Source organism: Sesamum indicum, linkage group LG3 (assembly GCF_026168435.1).
Source record: "Sesamum indicum cultivar Baizhima isolate 11 linkage group LG3, ASM2616843v1, whole genome shotgun sequence".
In the NCBI taxonomy this organism is placed as follows: domain Eukaryota; kingdom Viridiplantae; phylum Streptophyta; class Magnoliopsida; order Lamiales; family Pedaliaceae; genus Sesamum; species Sesamum indicum.
The window spans coordinates 27,256,656-27,280,235 of record NC_142659.1 but is presented as its reverse complement, the minus strand read 5'-3'; the positions used below and the strand labels follow the sequence as shown (position 1 = coordinate 27,280,235).

Sequence of the window (23,580 nt, the reverse complement as noted above, 5' to 3'; positions counted from 1 at the left end):
TTTTGACATTAATTTGGTTTTTTTAGTAAATCACTCACAACTACACCGTGAACTTCAATTATCAATAATTAATATATGTTAATTATCAATATTAAATATACATAATTACTATTGGTAGAATTCAAACTCATAACTTCCTGCCTACAGAACCTCAACTTCACCAGCTAAGCTATACTCATTCGACAACTTTGACAAGTCAGTTTTTTTTTTTTAATAATACATCAATATAAATAAGACCAACAGATAAATTATATCAATTCAACAAATAATTACTTCAACTCACATAAAGTGACACAAATACCCACACATCAGATGAAACTCGAACCCATAACCTTAAACTTGTTCACGAGACCTCCATCTTAATCTCAACTATTAGACTAACAAATCATTTATACCTTTGACAATTTGTTAAGAGGCATCAGTGCATCATTAGCACTATAATACAATATCTCTTTGCAGGCATTGACATCTTTATATAAGGTAATAGCATCTGGTTGAAGTTCAAAATGCGACATCAACCACAAGTTGTGATATTTTAATTAAGTCAATTTTGGAATATTAGAATGCCATTAACGTAATGATGGTAATTAAAATTTTGAAAGCTGAATTCCATATGTTTAAATTAAAGAATAATCACAAATGTGATAAGCTATTTTAATTTGTGATTAGGACATTGTCGCAAGGAAGCATCTAGATTAATAGGGACTACTTTGTTTAATTTGTCATTTTATAATTTTATGTCGATTCTGTAGATCAATTTAGTACCAATCACCAATTCCTTAGCCTAGTGATTAAAGATGAGATCTCATGAATAAGTTCGACATCATGGATTCGAGTCCCACCAAAGCTATGAATATATGTCTCATTTTATGTGAATTATTATAATTTGTTATTATTATTAGTCATATTGCTATATTAACTGAATCGATGTAATTTGTTATTATTTTTAGTTATATTAATATATTGATTGAATCGACATATTAATATAAAAAAAAAAAAACGTAGTACCAATCTATTTCATTATCTGCATAAGTAGCCGGCATTATTTGATGTTAATCTATCACCACACAAAACCTCACTACTATACAACGACTACTAGTTATTAATATGATTAAAACAAATTATAAATCACAATAAATGGGTCATAAAATGAATATTAAAAGTCAAACGGTCATATAATGAATATTACAATAAAATGACAATAAAATAAGATAATTAGTGAAAATCATGAAATAATTAAATATTAAAAATAATGTAAAATAAGAAAATTTTAAAGCTTATTTTTAATAAATTTTTAAATCATAAAATACTTATAGTATAAGAAATAATTCATTTTTATAGTGTACAATAAGTACTTTAGCTCCTTTCGAATGTTGTCGTATTAACAATATAAATTTGAATTCTTGTCAGAAGTTTTGTAACATTTCACATAATTTTTTTAGAAGTTAAACAAATTAAAGATTGTAACATTTCTCTCTCTCTCTTTTCAAAATGTATGGCTGTGATTTAATATTCCTATACAGTATGTTAATGAAAAGACCCCTAAAATAAATACCGTTGTTGGCTGAATGTAAATTATCTAAACTATCATTTACTATACTAATATTTTCCACAAATACCCATCTTTTGTAATTATTTAATTTCATTATTTTAATTATTTATTAACTTTATTTTTTTATTTAATTAATTAAATATAATAAAAAAAAATTAAAGTTATACATACAGATCGAATGTGTTGGGTCAAACTAGCACATGTGGGCTCGACTTTAACTTGAATTTTGAATTACCAAAATATCCCTAAAATCGTGCTCCATATCGTGGTGTTATTTGTTGAGTGCTAACGACGGCGGACGCCGTCGGTCAAAACTGCAGTATGTTTCAGGCGGAGTTCACGGCGAAGAACAGCGTGAGAAATGCGCCGAGCACGTGCTCCTCACGTGTACAGCTACTCTGCGCCTGGGGGCCAATAATCTTTATTTTGCGGCGCCAATCACTGACTTGGATCCCTTTGGTCCTCCACTTCCCTTCCCACCAATGAAATTCAAGGGAGAAAAAAAAAAATAGGGAAATAAAATTAAAAATAAAAAGGGTCTTCAACGGTAAAAATCGAATTAAATCACGTTTTAATAAATAAAATTTCGGGTCATCTATTGAAAAGCAGGTAATTTTATTTTGAAATTGATAGAAAAGCAGATTTTATTAGTAATATTATATTTTTATCGTCTTTTCAAATGATTCCAATTCTCTTAAATAATAATAACTAATAATTGAAGCATACTCGATACATGTGTAATTATTTTTTTATTATGTTTATTTAATTAAATAAATAATGGAATTCATAATTGATCAAAATAAATGAAATAAAAAAATGAATGAAATAAAATAAAATTGATGTGTATGATGAGAAATTAGGTTATCAATAGTCTATAATAATATATAAAAGAAAGATCTTCTACACTCACAAACGGCGGTTAGCGACACCACTCAATAAAATTTTAAATCGACAATGATATCCCTAATTAGATAATTTTAAAAATTAATTATGATTACATTTTTTACAAAAATGACTCTACGTCATTTTAAGAATACTACCAATTCTTTTACTGTGTCGATAATACCTCAAACTGATTTTTTTTAAAAATATAATTTTATAGTTTATATATTTTAATTTATTTATAATATATTTTAAAATTAAAAAAATTATTTATTATATTCATGTCGGGACGGTGTGCTGCAACAGCTTGCAAAAGAAATAAGTCTAATTAAGGGAACTTTAAGTAATTTAGATTTTGTCAGTCATGCTAGTTACTATAGACGTCTCCTCCTCCAATAATAATAATAAGTTATAAGAAAATTATTTAAATTAAAACTTCAATAATTTTAAAATTATTGATGTTTTTCGTTTATTTGGGAAACAAGGAATATTCTGTCTGCTATGTATATAATAGAATTAATTTATCTAGAGATTCCCAAAGTGCCTCGTGGAATTGAATTCCTTGGCACCTTCAACTTCATGTGGTTTATTTATGCTATACAATGGAGGAAACCTCAACACCATCAAATTTTGCACTTTTATAGAATTCTTTCTTTTATTCAACTCATAAAATTTACACCATAATCTTTGGACTTGATAAACTCAAGAATGATAAAATTTCGTGATTACTGAATAATCAGTTTTCATTTTTAAATGTTTGTATGAGATTTTTTTCAATGAATTAATATTTTTTCTCTAAGTAAATATGATTATGAGGTTAGTTCGAGCAAAAGTTCTTGTGGTTGCTCCTATTAGGAGAACCTAACAAGCATGCAAGGTTCCTTTTATAAATACGTATTGATAACATTATTCAACTTGATCACTGAAACTCCACCGACACACTAAAAATTAAGTGTAATTTTCACTGAATCAAATGTTAAAAATTCTTTACCCCCAAATTCTTTAAGAATTAAGCACAATTTCTAATGGATCAAACAACCATCACCAAGTTCGACGTTTTTACAGGGTATTTGCAATGACTTAAAATAAACGTTTATCAACTTATGGGTGAAAATAAACTTAAAAAGAAAAATTTATTTTATAATTTTTTATATTAAACTATTTAAGTTAAATTGATTTTCAATCATATAAAACTAAATAATAAATTGAGTCTATCTAAAAAAATAAAAAAAAATAATTAGAATGCCAAATAATGAAAAAATAAAAAAATATAATCCCTTTATAATTCAATGGCCCCAATTTCCGGAGTTGACCTTAGGTTCTAGGGCTCCCCCTCTCCAGAGTTGAAGGAGTATTACATTTTTCCATCCCATTGAACAAAGAAATGGGAAGTAGAAAATAAAAAATTGTTCGAATTTAATTATTTATATTATAGATGGAAGCATAGCACGTGAATGCATTAACGACAAACGTACATAACTTCAAAACTTGTATCATAATTATAAAGTCGTCTCGTGCCAACTGCAACATTACGTGATTAAATAGTTGTCATGTACCATTGTAAATAAAATAAAACAGTGATGATTATTATCTAAGTTCAGAGAATCTAAAGCGTATTGGTAGGGTTGGTGCGTGCACATAAATATTACCAAATATTATTATAAATATATTAATATATTATAAAGTCTTGTAAGTCGTAACCGTTGGGGCAATTAATGCACCAACAACTTTTCCTTTTTAATTTTTTATTAATTAACAATTAAGTGATTTATTATTATTTGGGATAATTACACTCCCATTTTATGAAGTTTGGTATAATTATTCATAAATACTATGTGATTAAGAAAATTAGAATAATACTCCTGAAGTTTACATCTGTCTAATAAATTGATCCTTTAGGTATTCAAAATTTATTAAATTTATTGATATTAATAAAAAAAATAAATAAAAATTGATACTTACCCCAATTAATTTAATTTTTTTTTACTAAGCTATTCTTATAACTGTGAAGATATATCTTCTCACATGAATTAAGGTATGAAGATGTATAAGTATAATTAAATCATAAAAAGATTTATTTGATCTGCAAAAAACGATTAATAAGTTTATCAGGGAGTAAATATGAGTTTTTATTCGATTTTTTTATTAATATTGTAAAGGATAAATTATATTTTGCCATTTGAACTAAACCCATTTTTATACCTTGATATCTATCTTTTTTTTTTTTTTTGTATCAACTTACCATCTTAACTTTGTGAAATTTGTATTTTGTCATATATGACCATTTTTTTTGTTGGAAAAACATCAAATGATGTGCATATGTGAAAAATATGACATCGCATAACCCTTAAATATCACATGTGCAGTGCATGTGATTTTTTTCGACCAAAAACTTAGTAAAAAATAATTATAGATGGCAAAGTGTAAAATTTTAAAAAATTTAAATGTCAAAGCATAAAAACAATCATAGTTTGGATGGTAAAATGTAATTAATCCTATTATTAAAGTCAGTAAATTTTAATTAATAGAGGGCTTATTTGTTAGACGAAAGCAAACTTTAGGAATTCCAGATATAACTTTTCAAACTATAGGAGGTGTTTTGATAATTACACCAAATCTCGAAAGAGATACCTTATAGTTATTATTCAATTTTTGTATATGAAAAAAGTTGAGTGAATTGAACTCTAATCACTATTACGGGTTAAGACAAATACGTCTCGATAAATTGCTTTTAATTGTATTTATAAATTACTTGCCAACACAGTTCTTATATACTGGAATAGAGAAATTCTCACAGTGATCTGATTGAAAGTGACTCATTTTTATGTGAGGCATATAATGAGAAGAACGGTGGTATGGTATAAATCAATTTATTCGATTTGGTAACTTATTGTGCAGAAAAGTTACAAAACTTTGGATTTTGAAGTCATGAATGCATCCAAGCACAAGTTGTTGGGTAGTTGCTTTGGGGCAATTAATGCACGCACAAGTTGGCATTGATGCTTTGTTTTCACTTTGAAATCAATATCAATGCAATATTTTGAAACAAAAGAAAAATCAATTCAGATCTTCTATTGAAAATGCGGGTTTAATTATTTTATTATTATTAAAAAAATACAAAAATATTCTTTATTTAAAATTTATAATACTTTTGTGTCAAGTCGGGGATATTATCCATAACTTGACACATTTTTTTAAAATTATATTTGCACTGTATATATAACATTCAAAGCTAAGTCTATTAGCTATCCTCGCTTTGGATGATAGTGCTTATAGTACAAATTATTTGGCTTGTTGTGGAGACCCCCAACTAAAATTTTTCGATAATTAAGTCAATTTGTTTAGAGTTATAATAAAATTATCCAATTAGATCTCAAAATCATTAACACTCACCTGTATTTAGAGCCCCCCAATTTTTATCGGAGTCAATGTGCCAGAATCTCTATTGATCTACATGTCTTGCAGCCCACTTAAAAATGGCAATATAACGGGTGGTGAAGTCAAGTATGAATACAGTTCAAACCTTATTCAAATAAAAAAGAACGCTCAAGTTCTATTTTGTAATTTTCATAATTTTGAAGCATGAATTAATGAAATTGATAATCACTGAATTTTGTTATCCCTTACCTTTAAGTCGATTGATTTGATTTGATATAATGAACGGATATGATTAAGAATGGTAAGTGCATAGCTTGAAACCGCGTATGAGTGCTGTCATTTTACAAGCAGTAGTTGCGACGTCGTTGTACATTGAACATCTCAAATTTAGCTTTCACACGACAAATCCATATTACTACCTGCTATTTCTTTAATTAATGCTGATTAATTCTTGGGTTTACCTTTCTTGTAAGGCTTGCCTATGTCAGGGTCAGGAGATTATTCAAGCTACTCCATACTTCATTTAAATAATATTTAATTAAATTTATTTATAACCTATGAGATATCAATCAAATATTAATCATACAAAATTTTAAATTTTGATCATGGTTCACCAACATCTATTATATGCTCAAAATATTTGCCTTAGCTATTAGTAGTAACAAAAGTTTTGACCTAACATGCATAAACAACGGATAATAGTCATTCCGCAATATTGATTAATTAGTATCCACCATGGTTTTTTATATTTTACCGTTGTAATTAACCATAGAGAAAATATATATTTATTTCAGTGGAACTTATAAGATGTTAGTAATAGTAAATTTATAATTAAGTTGAATAATTTGGTTAAAAGTTTATAAATAAGTTATGCATTCATTATTCTTTCTAGAAAACCTTAGAAGCTTATAATATCTTATTTTTTGAGTTTATGGGATTATATATATATATATATATATAGAAAGATAAGGAAAATTTTGTAAAATCTTATAAATTTTCGAACATGTTAAGGGGTGTTTTAAAGAATTTATGGGCTCGCCCAACGCCTTTTAAAATAGATTTTTATAAGTTCATTTGAGCTTGTTTGATTAAATATTAGTCGTAAAAACACGTTCTCTTTATGTGCATATAATAAATAATTCTTACACATTGAACGTATATATTATAAATAAAAAAATATATATAAATTAATACATTATATTAAAAAATAAAAAATAAATAAAAGAAAACAAACTTAGAGCTTATTGGCGCAAAAGAATTTGATGTAGGTGCAACATATTCTGTCGTTTGTGAGTAAAAAAGTCTTTTTTCTTTCCCCGTGATAGTATAAATATCAAACGCTTTTGTTTTGTCGTTCGATAAATTCTTTAACTCAGCCAATTTCAAGCTTAATTTGATTTATTTAGAGGGTGCTTTGGCTAAGCTTATAAACTCCTCAAAACATCTTATAAAATGTTTCAGAGCTTATAAGCTCTAAATATTTATTTGACTAATTTTCTTTTAAAGAGTTTATAAAATTGCAAAATAAGATGTTTTGAATCTTATAAGATCTTTAAAAAAAAGTTAACTTTCCTAATTTTTTTTTTATAAAATCTTATAAATTATATAAAATTAATATGTCATAAGATAAAAATATCCTTATTCATATACTTACACACTCTCTCTCACACACCGACACCCACACCCACACCCACTCTCCTCACTCTCTCTCTCTCTCTCTCTCTCTCTCTCTCACACACACACACACACACACACACACTCTCTCTAGGATTTAATTTTTTTAATATTCAAAAAAGAGAAAATACTTCATTACTTAATAAATTATTATAGTTAAACAAAATACGAGTGATATCGATATTATATTTATTAAAAATTATAAATTTAAAATATTATAACTTATACAAGTAGAAATAATCATTACATTAACAAAAAAAATATCAAATATATATCTATATTAATATTCGACTAGTATGAATATACATATATATTTTTTTATTCAAAAGTTTAGGTAATAATTCTTCAATTTTTTTGGTTACTGTAAAAAGATTATATGGGCGAATTATACATATCAATAACAAAAAATTGAAGAAATTACGCGGAAACCTAATCTATTAAAATGACAAGAATACTTGGATATTATTGTTATTTTCTCGTGATATTACAATTATTTGAAAAATCAATTCTTGATTTTCTACACTGATTAAAAAAAATTAAGTAAATCAATTGTAGAGCTTTAATCTGAAAATGATATTGTTTTCATAAAAGAATAAAATAATTGCAGGCTAAGTTTGACTCCGGTAACTCAATTTTGTTTTTGTTTTCAGGTTTTATTTTCACTTTTCAATGATGAATATATGTACTTTCAGTTTTATAAATTTTTGTGTAAAAATTAAAATATATTTGGATTAGTTGATGAATTGTATCTTGTTAGTAATATTAAATTTATATTTTTTAAATTAAATGAAAATAATAATTTAATTTTTATTATCAGTGGTGTCAAATTAAATATATTTTTTATTTAAATAAAATTAATACTTATATTTTGTTATTGATTTAGAATTGTTAGTATTGTCATATCAAAGTATTATAAAAAAAATATTTTAGTTTATAAAATTAATGATTGAAATTTTTTATATGTATATAAATATATATAAAAAAAAAGTAACGATCGGAATGAGAAGGATAATATAACGTTTCTAGTGAAAATACATATAAACAAATATATTTTCTCTTTCATCTTTATTTCAAATTGAAAACAAAAAGTAAAAATGAAACCAAACATGGCAAAGAGTACCTCATATTTCATCATTTTGTAAAAGTATCATTGATTGAGCTCAACGTATGCTATAGGACATCTTGATTTCAAATTTGGGTGCTTAAGTGTGTATTGAAAAAAATAAAGTACGAAAGCGATAATTACGCTGTCCTACTCCGAGATTTGGCGATTATATATAAATTTTTTGTGATTTGAGAAATTACTTATAGTACTCGTGATATTATTTTTGTCTAATAAATATATCATTCAATTAGTCAAAATTCAACGAAATTAGCAGCCAAATTGAATGAGGATCCATATGTACAACTTATTATTGATTTATTGCGGGTCAAATAAATTTTTTCTGATCGAACAACCCTTATACATTTTCACACGTTAGTGTATATGAAAATGTATATTTTTACAGTAGTTTGATAAAAAAAATTATCCCATATATACAATAAATTAATATTAAATTAGTTAAAATAAATATAAATTTTCATCCAATTTTTTTTCCCCAAATATGAGCAAGAAAAAATGTCCAAAAACGGTTTGAGTCGGGTGAAATGTCACAATTTCATGACTCGGATAGCACGTTTTAGTGTCTCATTTTAGTTTCAAATTCAAATTGGACTGTGGTGGTACACATTTTATGGGGTCCATACTCATTATATTTCTTCAATCATTAGCCTAACGATAAGCCCAAATTCCAGTCCTCATGCCCCATTCATGCATTTTTTTCAACTAATAACACTTGCAAAAATATATCGAAATAAAATTTAATTGCTAATTTTTTTATACTCTAGCTTTGGATTAATTATATTTTATCCCATACGTAACACATTAATAGACAAAAAAACTTTCCCAAACAAAGAAAACGGTAATCGACTCATAATTTTTTTTAAATAAAAACACACTATCTCTTGCATTAGGGACTAACGTTGCCTTTTTTCTAAAAGTTTAGGAGATTGTGTTGTCCTTTCTTTTTCACAAAAAGATCGTTATGTCAAATATTATTTACATAGAAAATTCTGTTGCATTTAACTCGATTAATTTTTATCTCGTGACGGACAATAGAGGAAAACATTACTTCTCTTGCTATTTTTTTTTCGGAAAAAAGAAATAATTTAAAGTATTTGTAATATATTAGAGATATTAAAGTTTCTTGTACAACCATCGTATTGTCTCAATCAGAACGAGCCTCTTTGTGCAGGATTTGTGCCTAGTCGTTTTAGGGAAAAAGAAATAATTAACCAAAAAAATGAAAAATACTAGAAGACTCATTAAAATATAGTTAAAAATTAATATAAAGTGTTTGATAGAAAATTAATTTTATAAAAAGAGTAAAATATATTTTTAATTAATTATTCTGCTTCCCCCCCCCCCCTTTTTCTCTTTTATTTATTTAATTTTCTCCCACCACCGTTTTTCTTTTCTTCCCTACACATATTACAAACATACATATTATTAACAACAATTATTAGTGACGATTTTATGGATAATTTTTTGTTATTAATTCTTATAAATAACACTTTTGACTAAATAATTGTTATATCAAATTCTTTGTTGTAATAAAATAAAATATTTGTAATTAGTGATAGTATTATAATTGTTACTCTTTTTTGTGGTTGCTAAACTTATTTTTTTTTTGTAGTGTTGATGATATTTGGGGTATTTTTTCTTCAAGTCAAATAACAAAGTTCAGCCCAAATTAAATTAAGAAATTTGGTTTAAATAGCCCAGCACTAGTAGGCGAATGCTATCAGCCCAATTAGCCCAGTACTATATCGATCTACTAGTGAGACAACAATCAGTCTAGGCTTAATTACAGTAAACCAATGGCCCGTCGAGCTTAGCAAACATATCAACAACATCGTGTATAACTCGTATAACACATCACTATCAAAACATGCCAGCAGGGATAAACATATCAACTGTACCCTATTGAATTACGATAATAGGATCAGTTTCTTAATTTCACCTACTCTCTTACTATTATGGTAGATTTTGTTCTTTCTAGCTTGGAGCTCATATAACATGCTTCTACTAAGTGTTCCTATCTTATTCTTTTCCAAAACACTTTTCCTATTTTGTGGGTTGATTCTTCGACTGTTTTGGAATACACAGAAGAATCGAAGATCCTTCGAGTTGTATGAATTGCTGGACTCGATACACATCATAAGTGTATATGTTTTTCAATCTTATTATATTTTTAGAATATTATCTTTGCTTTCATTCTTCTTTATAATTTTTTTAACGATAGCAAATTTTTTAATTCATATTTTATTTTAGATTAATTTATATAAACAACCTCTTTAATAAGTGACATAATTTTTTTATATAATATTTTTAATTATAAATCATTATATTTTATTTATGTACACACATTGAATGTGCCGCCATCACTAATAAAAACTAAAAACTAATTAGTCGGCTACTCAACTTGACAAATACTTCAAGACTAAGTGAATTCTACACGGATTAGGACAACACTCTCGATTTATCTAATATCATTAAATGAAAATGCCATTTTCAACCAGGATAATTACATCTACACTTTGGACCTATAATTTATTTAGAATAAAATATACTTTGCCTTCTTGAACTATTCGTTATGCCTTAAACAATTAGTTTCAATATATTTTAGTATTTTATACATTAAATCATCACTAAATTATTTTTTAATTAATTTTTTAATTTATATTAAAAGTGAAGTATAAATTTATATATATATATAATAAATACACAATAAATATAATATAACCAATAACTCATATATGCTTCTTAAAAGAAATTGACAAATATATATATGCTTAACCAAAAGTTAAATATTTTTAGAAAAAATTAATAAATATATTTTATCATATTTTTTTAAATAAAATATGTTAAAAAAAACCGATATTTGATTATCATTTTTATCTAAAAAAATAAATAGTTAATAACTTAATTTTATCATCAAATTAATAAACTTTTTTGTGTATTTATTGTACTCATTTATTAGTTAACTTTGAATCTGTAAAAAAAAATAAAATTTAAGTTATTTAACTCATTAATTATATTTTAATTTATTATAAATAAACGATATTTTTTCAATTAATTTTTTTAACTAAATTTAAAATAAAAAATTACTGAAAAGGAGAAATTCTTTGAACTAATATATACATATATATATATATATATGTAATGCAAGATCAATATTGTCTAAAAATCTAATTGAAGGGGGATAAATATTAGATTTGTTAGTTCAGGGAGGTAATTGTTACATGACGAATAATTCAGGGGGCAAAGTGTATTTTATCCTTTTATTTATACAAATCATCCCTATATCTTGAAAAATTTTACATAAATCCATCAGAAACATCAACAACATGTACACAAACTACCATTGCCTTTTGAAATATTATTACACATACACCTCGAAAAAACGTTAACATCATTGCATAAACGATCTGTACTTTTTAATTGGTAGAGATAATTTCCATAATTACATAAAACATATGAGTGATTATATAAATAGACTATAAATTAGGGATCTAAGTATAATTATGACTTTTCTATAATGTGATACACAATGAGTAGGAGCAGGTACATGTGGATTTAATCCTAAGAATGAGGCAGCATTAGTCTAGTACAGAGAAGTTGATTGCAGGGTGTTGGTAGAGTAGGGGACTCCCAGACTCTGGGACTGTCTTCACTGGTCATTTTCACCATTGTTTTATGTCACCTCAACCACAACCAATCCTTCCATACATCCTTTAATGTCAAGATTGACAGATTCCACACGGAATTGGATGCCCCTCCTCTCACCATTCCTTCTCAAGATTAGATGGGACTTCGCCTTTCTTTATTTCTATAATAAAAAAAATTTAAATTATAGGAATTTATCGACATGTTGTTTAATAAATCATCGTTAATTGTATTGAGTTCATTTCTCGTTGAATCAAATACTATTATGGACAGAACACAGTGAGTCCACCATACTATGTGGCAAATTGTAAGTAACATTGGGTATTTTAAGCTCAAGTTTCAGTAGATCGAGTGGCATGCACTGATTGTCGCTTGCCCATAATCTTAGTATTATATAAAAAAGAAAGTCACTTCTCACTCATAATTAGTAGTTTATGTCACCAAAATATTAAATTTTAAAATACTGATTATACCCTCAAATATTTGTACTAATATGATGACTTATATTTATTTCAAAATGATCCACGTCATCTTTCAACCACCACTATTGTAACATGTTTATTTCCACTTTCACTTATATTCATCCTTACTCCACTTTTAATCATATATAGATTTTTATTTTTCTAATCTGTGCCGTTGCTTTCGGATTATATATGCACAAATATTGTGTGCGGCAATATCTATTACATTTATAATATGACGAATTTCATACTACACTACGTGTTAAGCTCAATTTTCACTAGATTAGGTGTCGTACATTGACTATTGATAACCCCTTATATATATACAGTTACATAAAATACACGCACATAAAGCGAAGAGCTCTCCAGTACACCACGTAGGATATGCCCAATTTTGACCGGGTGACATGCTATGCTCAATGAAATGGAGAACCTTCTAGGTTGAATTAGAGTAATGTAGTAGTAGTTGAGACTTGGTCTTGGATCAAGAAAAGTTGATCATTTGGTAAATTAGGTAGAAGTTTCTGGCATATGCTGCTGCCTTAATTCCGAGTGGAATAACTCAAGACCTGGAAATATGTAATTCGGACTGAATTTAGTTAAATTCAAATTAATTATATAACAAATACAATATATTTGTGATGCGATTGATATACAATTCAAAAAAAATAACTAATTATATGACAAATGTATCATGCTTGTCATATAATTGATTTGATTTTTAAGTAAGAATTTTATGAACCTTAGATTTGGTCAATGAATTGGAGTCGAATTAGGTTGGTTTTTCCAACGGCATATCCTTGAAATAATTTGAGACATCTTTTCTAAAATTCTTAAACTTCAACTTATTAAAGACCACTTGGTGACTAAAGATTGGAGACTGATATCCCTATGATCTGGGTGTCAATTTGAGATGCTATGTTGTTTTCTTGTCAACTTACTTTACTCAAGTATACATATGTATATGTCTATTGCATACTTTTCAGACACGTATGTAGTAGGTGAAGGTTGGAGAATGGAGATGTTTGAGTGTCCAAATGACAAGTGTATGCTTCACAACGTCATGTTATGCCAGACTTGTTGTTGGTAAAAGATTCGACCATGGAAATTATGACATTTTTGTGTGTAAATAAAATATTTAGATGTTAATTTCATGACACATAAAATCTGTATCTTTCGTTAGAGACCAGAAGGCTCTAGTGAATGAATACTAAGGCATTTGTTAAATAATGAGTCAAATGCTCGATGTGAATAAGTTGACGATATGTTTTTTGATGTATTGACAAACAACTGTTTGATGTATTTTGGAAATGCAGATTTTTTTTGTCTTTGCATCAAATTCAGATTTTTTTTTTTTTATTTACTGTTTCTTGCTTATTGCTTACAACCAGTTATCTAATATAGGTTTAACAAAGCATTAAACAAAGAAAATACATCACAAACCATTACAAAAAATTATGTAAAATCGATCATTACACAGAAAATAAATTAACATAAGATCAAATATTAAATAAAAATAAATAAAATAAAAAGAAAACAATTAAAGAAATAAAGAAATGATGGTAAAAATAGGTTGGAAATAGCTTAAAAATAAGCCCCCCCTCCGCCCATTTTCATCCAAAACAGTCAAAGGCTTATTTTGGCCCGCCAAACAGGCCTCAGTTAACGGCCACGTGCAATTAGTAAGTTAATGCAAGTATCATATTTGCAAGCAAAGGCTGAATTGTGATGTTTATTTAAGATATTTTTCAAATTTTGGTACCAAAATTACAACAGGCCGTATATAATAGTACCAAAATTAAAATTTTCTCCTTAAAAGAATATGCAAAATACCCCTTAAGCTTCGTTTGTTTGAGGGGTAGGAATCTAACATAAGGAATAAAATTACAAGAAATTTTATTGTTATCCCATTCGAAATGTTTAGATAGCATAAGATATTTAAATAGAGAAACCAATCAAATTGTTTAAGAAATATTTGATATGCTATATACATCAGAGGAATGGAAATTATATTTAGATAAGTAGACAAAGTGTCCCTGTGCACATATACATATTTATATATATGTGCATTTATGCGTATGGAAATATATATTACATTACTATATAAAATAAAATGTTACACACTCTTCGTTTTTGGGAATACTATGATTTTAGATACGATCAAAACATTAAGGTTTTAAATTTTCGAACTTTTTTATCCATATTACTCGTTTTTTGAGAATATGGTTCATTTCCTCTAATTTAAAATTTATTTTACCAAATGAAAAAATAAAAATTCCGGCAATTAAATTCTCAAAAAAATATCAAACCCTTCAAACGATCCTTGAAGTATGCAGTGTACACACGACTTGTAATTATAATAATTATTATTAAATTTAATTAATTATAAAAGATATTTATATCATTATTTGTTGATATATGAACTCACAATCTATGCTAGTACACCAATAATCAATAATAAAAAAGCAAAAAATATAACTAAAGCTGTAATATTTAATTTTTAGTTATTATTTTCCTAATAACTTTTTATTGACATTGGTCCACAATCCAATAAAGGCAATTTGTAATCTACGCTAATGTAAAAAAGAATATCTCTCCATAAAAATGACAGTTACTAACACCGCAATATCAATTTTTTATAATATTAAAAAATACCCTTTATAATTAATAATCAATTTTTTCCTTCCTTTTTTTATTAAAATAATATACTGATTTATATATTTTATTTTTATTTATAATATATTTTAAATTATAAAAAATTATTTATAATACGTACATAAAAACAAAAACGTGCCACACCTAATAAATGGGGAGCAGTTGATGATGGTCGCCCCGCACTTTTCACATAAGCAACACGAACGAGAGAGCAATAACAGAAGGAAAGTGACACGGCAACAAGAATGACCAAAATTAATTATCTAATTTACATACAACCAAATATACAATTACATCTACAAAATTTTCTTACTTCTGCGTAAACCAAAAAAATAAAAAGAAAGAAAGAAAAACAACTCAACTGAAACAGCTACATAATGTAGCTGTAACCTAAAGGCCTGCAAATGAAATAATTTCAAGGGATGTGCTATAAAAGGCATCCAGCAGTCCTCCATTCTTCAACATTAAAGCTCAAAACCAAACAATATGCACAAGTAAAAGCTTATTCCGATGGAGATGCATCTAAAGTCCAAGGCTGCAGTCTAAACTATGCACTCCAGATAGTGGTCATAACGTCTTCGGTTGAATTCCAACAAGCTGCCATATGTCCTGTCAGCAACTCCTACAAACAGTGCTTCTGTATCAGGGCTAAAGGAGATTCCAGCTATCTCCCCAAACAGATCAATCTCTTGCCCCTTGGAATAGTCGGATTTTGTATCAAAGATGTGAACAAAGTCAGCTGGTTCAGCCATCGCCATATACCGGCCGTCTGATGTGAACTTAACAGCCCTGATGGCACCCATTCTTCCCTTGAGTACAGCAATGGATTCAGATAAGTTTCTTACATCCCATAACCTGCATGTTGTGTCCTGGTTCCCAGTAGCAAGGATCTGGCCATCTGGGTGCCAAGCAGACGCAAATGAATAGTCCAAGTGGCCCTTTAGGTTGCCTATGACCTGCAGAATTATACTCGTTATATTTCAATTCAGTTATGAAACAACATGCAACACCAAGGCAAATGTCACAAAATTACTACCTTTCCAGATTGTGCATCGGCAATTAAGCACTCTGGACTATCCCCAAGGATCGCAAGCAATTTGCCATCAGGACTGACAGAAGTATTCTGTTATCAGAGACAACATTATGATCAGAAGTCAGAGAGTTCAAAGTTTTACTGAAGTGTTTCTCTACAAGATTTGTCTCTGTAGGAGTCCACTTACATTCACAGACCACGGGAACGTGAAATGATTTAGGCAAGTGAAATTTACAGCATCCATGACCCTCACTTGAGCATCATTGTTCGCTGTCATAACCCTCATTGCACCACTGCCAAGAAGAATTGGAAACCACCATTAGATTTTAAAAGGAGCCCAAATATCAGAAAAGAAGCATCCATACAGTGGTCAAATTCATTTACTAACCTAGGATTACGATATATGTCCACTGCGTTAGTAATAGCATTTTCATCTGTACTTATTTTCGTGCAGAACGCAACCCCAGGTTGGTCTATATACTGCATGTTTAAGAAATCAAGTAAAGATACACAGCTGAGTAATTATGATTACCAATTTATGGGCAAATGTGGCACCCAGCATGTTACCTTACAGATAAGCTCTCCTTGAAAACCACCAGCCACCATTAGATTGTCTTTCACCGTCATAGTACTTATCTGAACCCTTGAAAGAGGCTGTGCTGAACATCCCGGATATTTCTACATGCACATCAACACTCTAATGAGTCAGTAAATTTAATTAAATTCCAAATCATGCTAGACTAATTACAGTTCGAGTAAGCAAACTCACCAGGGTTGGTGTTATTGGTTTCGCAACATTGAGTACTTCTTTACCCCTCCTAAGAAGGGAGGACCAGTGCATCACGGAATAGTTTTGCATCAGGTACACATCATGCTTTGAGGTCGCCCACAAAAGGTTTCTCAGCTGAAAGTGGAGAATTTCCAGTTAGAAACTGCTTTAATGTGGAAATACATATAATCCCAAGAAAAGCATCATCCAGGAAAATGGTACAACAGACAAGGAAACACTAAAACTGTCCCGGAGGGGGGGGGGGGGGGGGAATTGCTCGTGTGGGACTTGGAACATTTTACAGAAATGGCATAACTACGAATACTAAAAGAGTTCAATGCATGAAAATTTGTGCATATTCATATAGGATTCAGCAAATGTGACTCATTTAATTATGCCTATACACTGTTCCACCTGTTACAGTTGTAACTTCCCCACAAATCTTGAAAAAAACAAAGGAAAAATAAAAAAGAAGGGGCAAACTAGACTGGAAGATGAAACGATAATATTTAACACCAAAATAAGACAATCACCAACATAAAAGCTAGAGCAAAGTTTTAGAATCAATATTAAAGACGGCAGCTTCCAACCACTCAGCCTATAGCATTGGGACTACATATAACCCACCGCTCTCTAGCACACAGGTGAACCAGAACAGTATAACTGGTAGTCAGCAGGGAAATTACTTAAAGAAAGGTGGTATGCATTAAGATGTAAAAAGATGACTCATTGATGATCAAACAAAATCGGAAAAGAAAATACAAAACAAAATCAAGAGATGAATCATTACGTTAGGTTAAGGTCTAAAGACAGAAACTACAAAGAGAATTGGGTAACAAATACAAAGCAGAAAAAGAAAAGAAAAACATCACTGTTGTAAAAGCCACAAGTAGAAGGACTCAAACCACATGGTATTGGAACTAATCAGACAACCATGGACTAGGAGACCAATGTTAGTTTCATCCACTTCATAAGTGCAACATCCCATCACTAAGCACTTCCAAGAAACAAGTGAGAAAAAAACTTCATGACAACACACAAGGTTCAGAGTTGAAAACTTAGTTGAAAAGGAAAAGAAAGTTCAATCAGACAAAAGACAACAAGATAAAGCATCACTGAAGCGACTATAGCCAGCCACATGAACGGCGGAAAGGGTACTAGAGCGCCCAACAAACGACCATTAAGGAAGGAAAGATATGTGCCTCATGTTAAATCCAACCAACAAGATCAACAAAAACTTATGATGGTAGTCAGGAAATCTGTCACAGATAACAGAACAGAGAAAACACCATATAATTTGGCCAAAGTCAGCACTTCATAGATTAGTATTATGACATATAGAACCAAGTCCAACTATAAACAAGGGTGCACAGGAAAATAAAATTCTAATGTTAATTAATCAAACAAAACTAGGGCATGCAAGCATGTGGCAGTGCTGTGCATGCATTAAAATCTCCGGTGACCAACAAGAGAACTATGTTATGCCTCTTAATGCTCATATAATCCCCTATCATACCATATGGAAATGATCCCTTATCCGCCAGCTGCTCAGATAAAACTGCAGTCCTGCTTCTAAGGCTGAAATAAAGATAAAATAGCAGTCCCATGCCATAGGTTAAATTATAATGGAATTGAGCAAATACAATATATAGCTAAAATTGAAGCTCCAACATAGTAATCAGCATCTTCAAGCAAAAACAGAAGAGTGTTATTCCAACTACCTGAGATTATTCTAGTGAACAACCTCATGCTAAAAACCAGCACGGTTGTTGAGTAAATTTGCATGTCAGGTAAGAGAAAAGGCAAACGTGGAAAAATACCTCAGTCTGAACCTTAGTGAAAGTGCAAAACAAATCTCCTATCCATGAGGTGGCATCATGTGGAAAATAAAGTTAAGAATGACATTTGGCAATAGCAATCTAATTGCAATGCATGTAAGAGCATCAGGTATTCGCTCCATCCACTCCATATGCCAGAGAAACAAAAGCAACTTTACACACAAGCTGAAAGCCAGGACACTGTCAGCTAGTAATAGTATTGTAACTTCTCATTCCTCAGTCAGGCATGATGAAAACTACACACAGCCTAAGACTTGCGATGACATTCAAGTTAGAAAGCACACCAAGGAAACAATAGAAACTCTTAACAGTATGCAAATGCAATGATATGGCCTTTCAATATTTTACTTGCTCCTAACACTAAAGACGCTAAATCAAGATCGCATGGATGTATGCATATATCATATTATAAAACCAGAACCATGAGGAACTTATGGAGGTGTATCTGTCCTACATCACTCCTGATCCACTGATCTGAGTACAGCCAAGTTATATGCTCACCACAATGCTTCCATTACCATAACTTGGCTCCAAAAAAAAGCAGCACTTTGATAGCCTGACATAAATATTCAATACTGTACCTTCCAAAAACAGATCCTCTAAAATAATTATTCATGCGACTCTTGGCAAGTCTTATAATCTGCACAAAAAGGATTCGGTGAATACAAGCCCAGTCCAAGGTTACTTGAACTGGGCAGAAATAAATTTCCTAACTAAAGTTAAATCTACTAAAATAGAAATTAACACCACTTTCAGAGAGGTTATTGCCAAGAGAGATTTTTGCTCCAAAAAGTTTGAGACAAAAAATTGCCACCATTCAAAGACTATATTAATTGCCTTAATGGTGAATGCTCTTCATCTAATAGACAAGTGCGTCGTAGATGAGATATTCAACTATACAGTGCACAATTTCACAAGTTAAGAGGCCGGAACAAGAACTGTTGCAAGAATGGCCTCTTCAGTGCAATTTGTTACTAGAATTGGGATTCAGAGTTAGTGGGGAAATACTGAGCTGACTTAATTCTGAATAAATGAGGAAACAATGATCATTAACATAAAGACAACATCCATAAACACCATACCTTCTAATAATGATTAGGCAATCAGCTAGAGATGCATAGTAGTTATTAAGCCATCAAACATCAATACATAGCACGGCATCTGCAAAACTATGTCTCCTGTGGCCCGTGGATGAAGAAATTCATAGGAATTAAGAAGAAAAACCAAACTTAAAAATTTAACCATCTCATCACATAATAGACAAGTTACTGACAAAGATTGTTGGAGTAAAAAACCACCTAAATGGAATGGATGAATGCATTAAGTAGAGCAAAGTCAATCCAAAAGCATTTGGATCCAAGTGCAGGACTATGACAACTGTTAGTTGTATTTTGTCCATAATATGAGCTAGAATGGTCTAGAATGCACCAAAGTAGGAGATCCTATGAATAAAGCATTGAAAATCCAACCAAACGCATCCATGATTGTATCACAACAATGGAAGTTTTACCGATGGAGAACAAAAAATCATGCATTTGCCTCTAAACAGCAATCGAATTTTAATCAACAAATTAACAGTTATATAAGGGTAGAAAACAAGCCGATATATGTCTCTACCTGAAAATGCACTATTGTTGATTTGACAAGCCTGGTATTGAACTGGAAATCGTAGAAGTTGTGGCCTTTCTCCACTTCTTTGCACTCCTGCGACGAGAAATACATCACTTTAGCAAAAACCCAGCACAAAGTGTCGTGTCAAAACTGATGCTCAATCAGTATCTTCACCAAACAAAGTCCTTTTTGGTCACAATTAGCAAAACATGTCATTATATAGTGAACATGAAATTGAGTAGGACGCAGAGGGGACATACAACGAAAAAACATGTCAAACAATAGGTTAAAAACATCAGCTGTGTGAAATTTCATAATTTCTTTTATGTTTCAGGGCATCCATTAGCATCTTTAAAAGATACGCAGCATGGGCTACGCAAAGAACTTACAAAGTAACCGAGCACTAAAATGTTCAAAACCTTTTTCAAGCATGCTTGGCTTCGGGTAGAGAGAACAAACAAAAATCTGACTGCCACATGAATATATATATATATATATATATATATTCAAGATAAATCAAGTACATCACTATAAGACCTCTAACATAACAAACTAAACACAAATACAGAGAGAGAATCGCATACCTTCTCGAGATCTTCACGGGAGGTCGAGAGATTCTCATAATTCTTGTATTGCTTCAATCGGGATTCACGATACTTTTCTCTAGTAAAATTGAGCCTTTCCCACGGAATACCTTGTATATCCTTGCCATTCCTCACTTCTACAGCCGATGTATCAGTTTTTGGCTTGCTCTGTCATTCAACCCAAAGATTTAAGTTTTGCCAAACAGAAAAGATATCACCTTTTCAGTAAACATAAAACACAAGAAAAAGAAGTTGTGAAAAATTATAAAACAAACTTAAGTACCAGTTCAAAATCATCCTCAAAGTCGGAGTCCATAGAGTCATCATCAAAGGAACTGCTTCCACTTCGTGGAGTAACATCGTCATCCTCGAAATCAGTGACGTCATAGTAGTCGTCGACTACATATTCCAGCTCCTGATTCTGAAATTGTTCCATTGCTTTTCCACTATATGAAACGAGCAGGAGGAATAACAGCTTGTTAAATATCAAGGAAAAAACCAAACAAATCCTCAAAAAATAGGGCTGTTCGAGGTGATCTACAATTATAAGCAGTAAAAAACAGCTTAAACCATTGAAAAATAAATGCAGTTCCTACACTCCATTTGCAATGAGTATAAACATCAGTTCACAAAAAGAACAATCAAATTCCACAGCTTTGAGAATTTAAAAAAAAAAATCCTCATTTCCAGACAGAACCGAAAGGATAATCCTCCAGAAACAAAAACAAAGAGGAATAAAAACGGATTAAGTGTACAGACGGCATAACAAACCACATTGAACTCATTGTCGACGGAAAAACTCAAAGAAAAACACATAAACGAACAAAACTAATCGGAAATTCAGAAGCTTACCTTAAGATTCAACAAAGTAAACACCAAAAATCGAGTTATTTCTTTCGTTAAATCGAATTCGGGACTGTGTACAGTGAGCTGTGTGTGTGAGCAGAGAAAAGGAAGAAGAGGAGTATCTTTTGTTGTTGGAAGAAAGCTGAAAGAGAGAGAGATGATTATTGCCTGTAGTCGCAGAACAGCGAGAAATGCTGAGGCCTTGGCGTTTACTTATAGCGGAGAAGGTTCTGGTGGAGCCCTCTTAAGTGGGACCTGCTTTAGACCAAAGAAAATGAGAAATCCGTGTGCTTTGGGCGTATGTGGGCTCCACTTCAAACGGAATGCTATTTTAACCTTTTACCCGCCGTTACCCCCAAAATCTCAGCCCGAAATTTACGGGCAGCTGAAATAGTTCTTTTGTTTCTTTTTTTCTTTGGGATTCGTGTGCAGGTAAAATAATTCAGTCAAATTATATGCTTATTTGTTTTTTATTTTGGTGAAATATATGTAAAATATTGAATTATGGTACCATATCAATAGAGGGAAAAGTTAATAAATTAGTTAAATTGAGTTGAATATTAACTAAATTTGAAAAAATTTGTATCCAAAATATTATTAATCCGTATATAACACGAGTAGCACACTATAATATGTAAAAATGAGCAATCACAAGTAATGAGAACAAGAGAATAGTCCGTTTCCAATGAAGGCGCATTTTTACTGTAGGCGATTTAATTGGCCTTTTATCAAGCAAATCATGACAAAACATCATTCACGGCTGTTATTTTTACTATCAAAAAATAAATCAAATCATAAATTATATTTTTGTTCTTATATTGATATATCTTTCATTTTATTAGTTCAGAGATTCTCGTTAGTGACTTCATAAATTATAAGAATTGTCATGTTTAGTCATTTTGTCAAATTTTATGTGTTTAAGTCGTGGTACTTATATAAAATACTAATGAATTATAATCAAATAACTAAAAGTAAATATTTCGGACTTATAAAATCATTAATGAAAAATTCGTAACTAATTAATTTAAAAGTGGCTTAAAAAATTAACAATCGTAGTTCGGCACGTGACTTTTATACCAAAATACTCACACGAGATGATTAAAAATTGAATATTTTGTAACTTATGAGATAAAAAAATATACTAATGGGACGGGAAATATTATTGTTTTTAAATTAAATATATTTGAATTAAGACATTAAATCCTCCACCACCAATCAAATATTTCCTTTCCAATTTACCTTTTTTCTAACAAATTTGAAAAATACTGAAATAAGTGTTACTTTGTGGACACGCCATTAATTGACGACGGGTAATCGAGGAAAAAAGAAATGTACTTGGGGGGGTTGACCGGGCGGTCACCCTCAGAGTAACCGTAACTGACCGGACAACCAACAGAAGCCGACAAACAGTGGGACAGCTGCCAGTTAACACTGACCTACTAGCTGCTGCCCGCTACCCCCTACTTACAACTCATTAATTACAATTTAATTTTTATTAATCAAAGCAATGGGGCCCAGTAACAAAAACT

At 30.1% G+C, this 23,580-nt stretch overlaps 1 protein-coding gene across 4 annotated transcripts; it reads right to left on the bottom strand.

The window, feature by feature from the left end:
- Positions 1–15,616: 15,616 nt before the first annotated feature.
- On the bottom strand, positions 15,617–22,251 carry LOC105158941 (Transducin/WD40 repeat-like superfamily protein). Of its 4 annotated transcripts, XM_011075858.2 has the most exons (10): positions 22,058–22,251; positions 21,489–21,651; positions 21,206–21,373; positions 20,628–20,714; positions 17,173–17,307; positions 16,971–17,081; positions 16,792–16,883; positions 16,591–16,696; positions 16,407–16,493; positions 15,617–16,326 (listed from the first exon to the last, which is right to left on the bottom strand). In XM_011075858.2, the coding sequence occupies exons 2-10, from the start codon at positions 21,639–21,641 to the stop codon at positions 15,913–15,915; spliced, it is 1,353 nt and encodes a 450-aa protein (XP_011074160.1). In that variant the 5' UTR covers positions 21,642–21,651; positions 22,058–22,251; the 3' UTR covers positions 15,617–15,912. The 4 variants fall into 4 exon arrangements, with proteins under 4 accessions (XP_011074160.1, XP_020548546.1, XP_020548544.1 ...); XM_020692887.2 differs by lacking the exons at positions 21,206–21,373; positions 21,489–21,651; positions 22,058–22,251 and adding an exon at positions 18,689–18,750; XM_020692885.2 differs by lacking the exons at positions 20,628–20,714; positions 21,206–21,373; positions 21,489–21,651; positions 22,058–22,251 and adding exons at positions 18,689–18,750; positions 19,592–20,615.
- Between the last annotated feature and the right edge of the window lie 1,329 nt (positions 22,252–23,580).

Coding starts and splice junctions, on each gene's coding strand:
- LOC105158941 (XM_011075858.2), bottom strand. CDS start 21,641: ATGGAACAATTTCAGAATCAGGAGCTGGAATATGTAGTCGACGACTAC. Junction 17,082..17,172: donor AACCAATAACACCAACCCTG/GTGAGTTTGCTT, acceptor ATGTGCATGTAG/AAATATCCGGGATGTTCAGC. Junction 16,884..16,970: donor AAGGAGAGCTTATCTGTAAG/GTAACATGCTGG, acceptor TTAAACATGCAG/TATATAGACCAACCTGGGGT.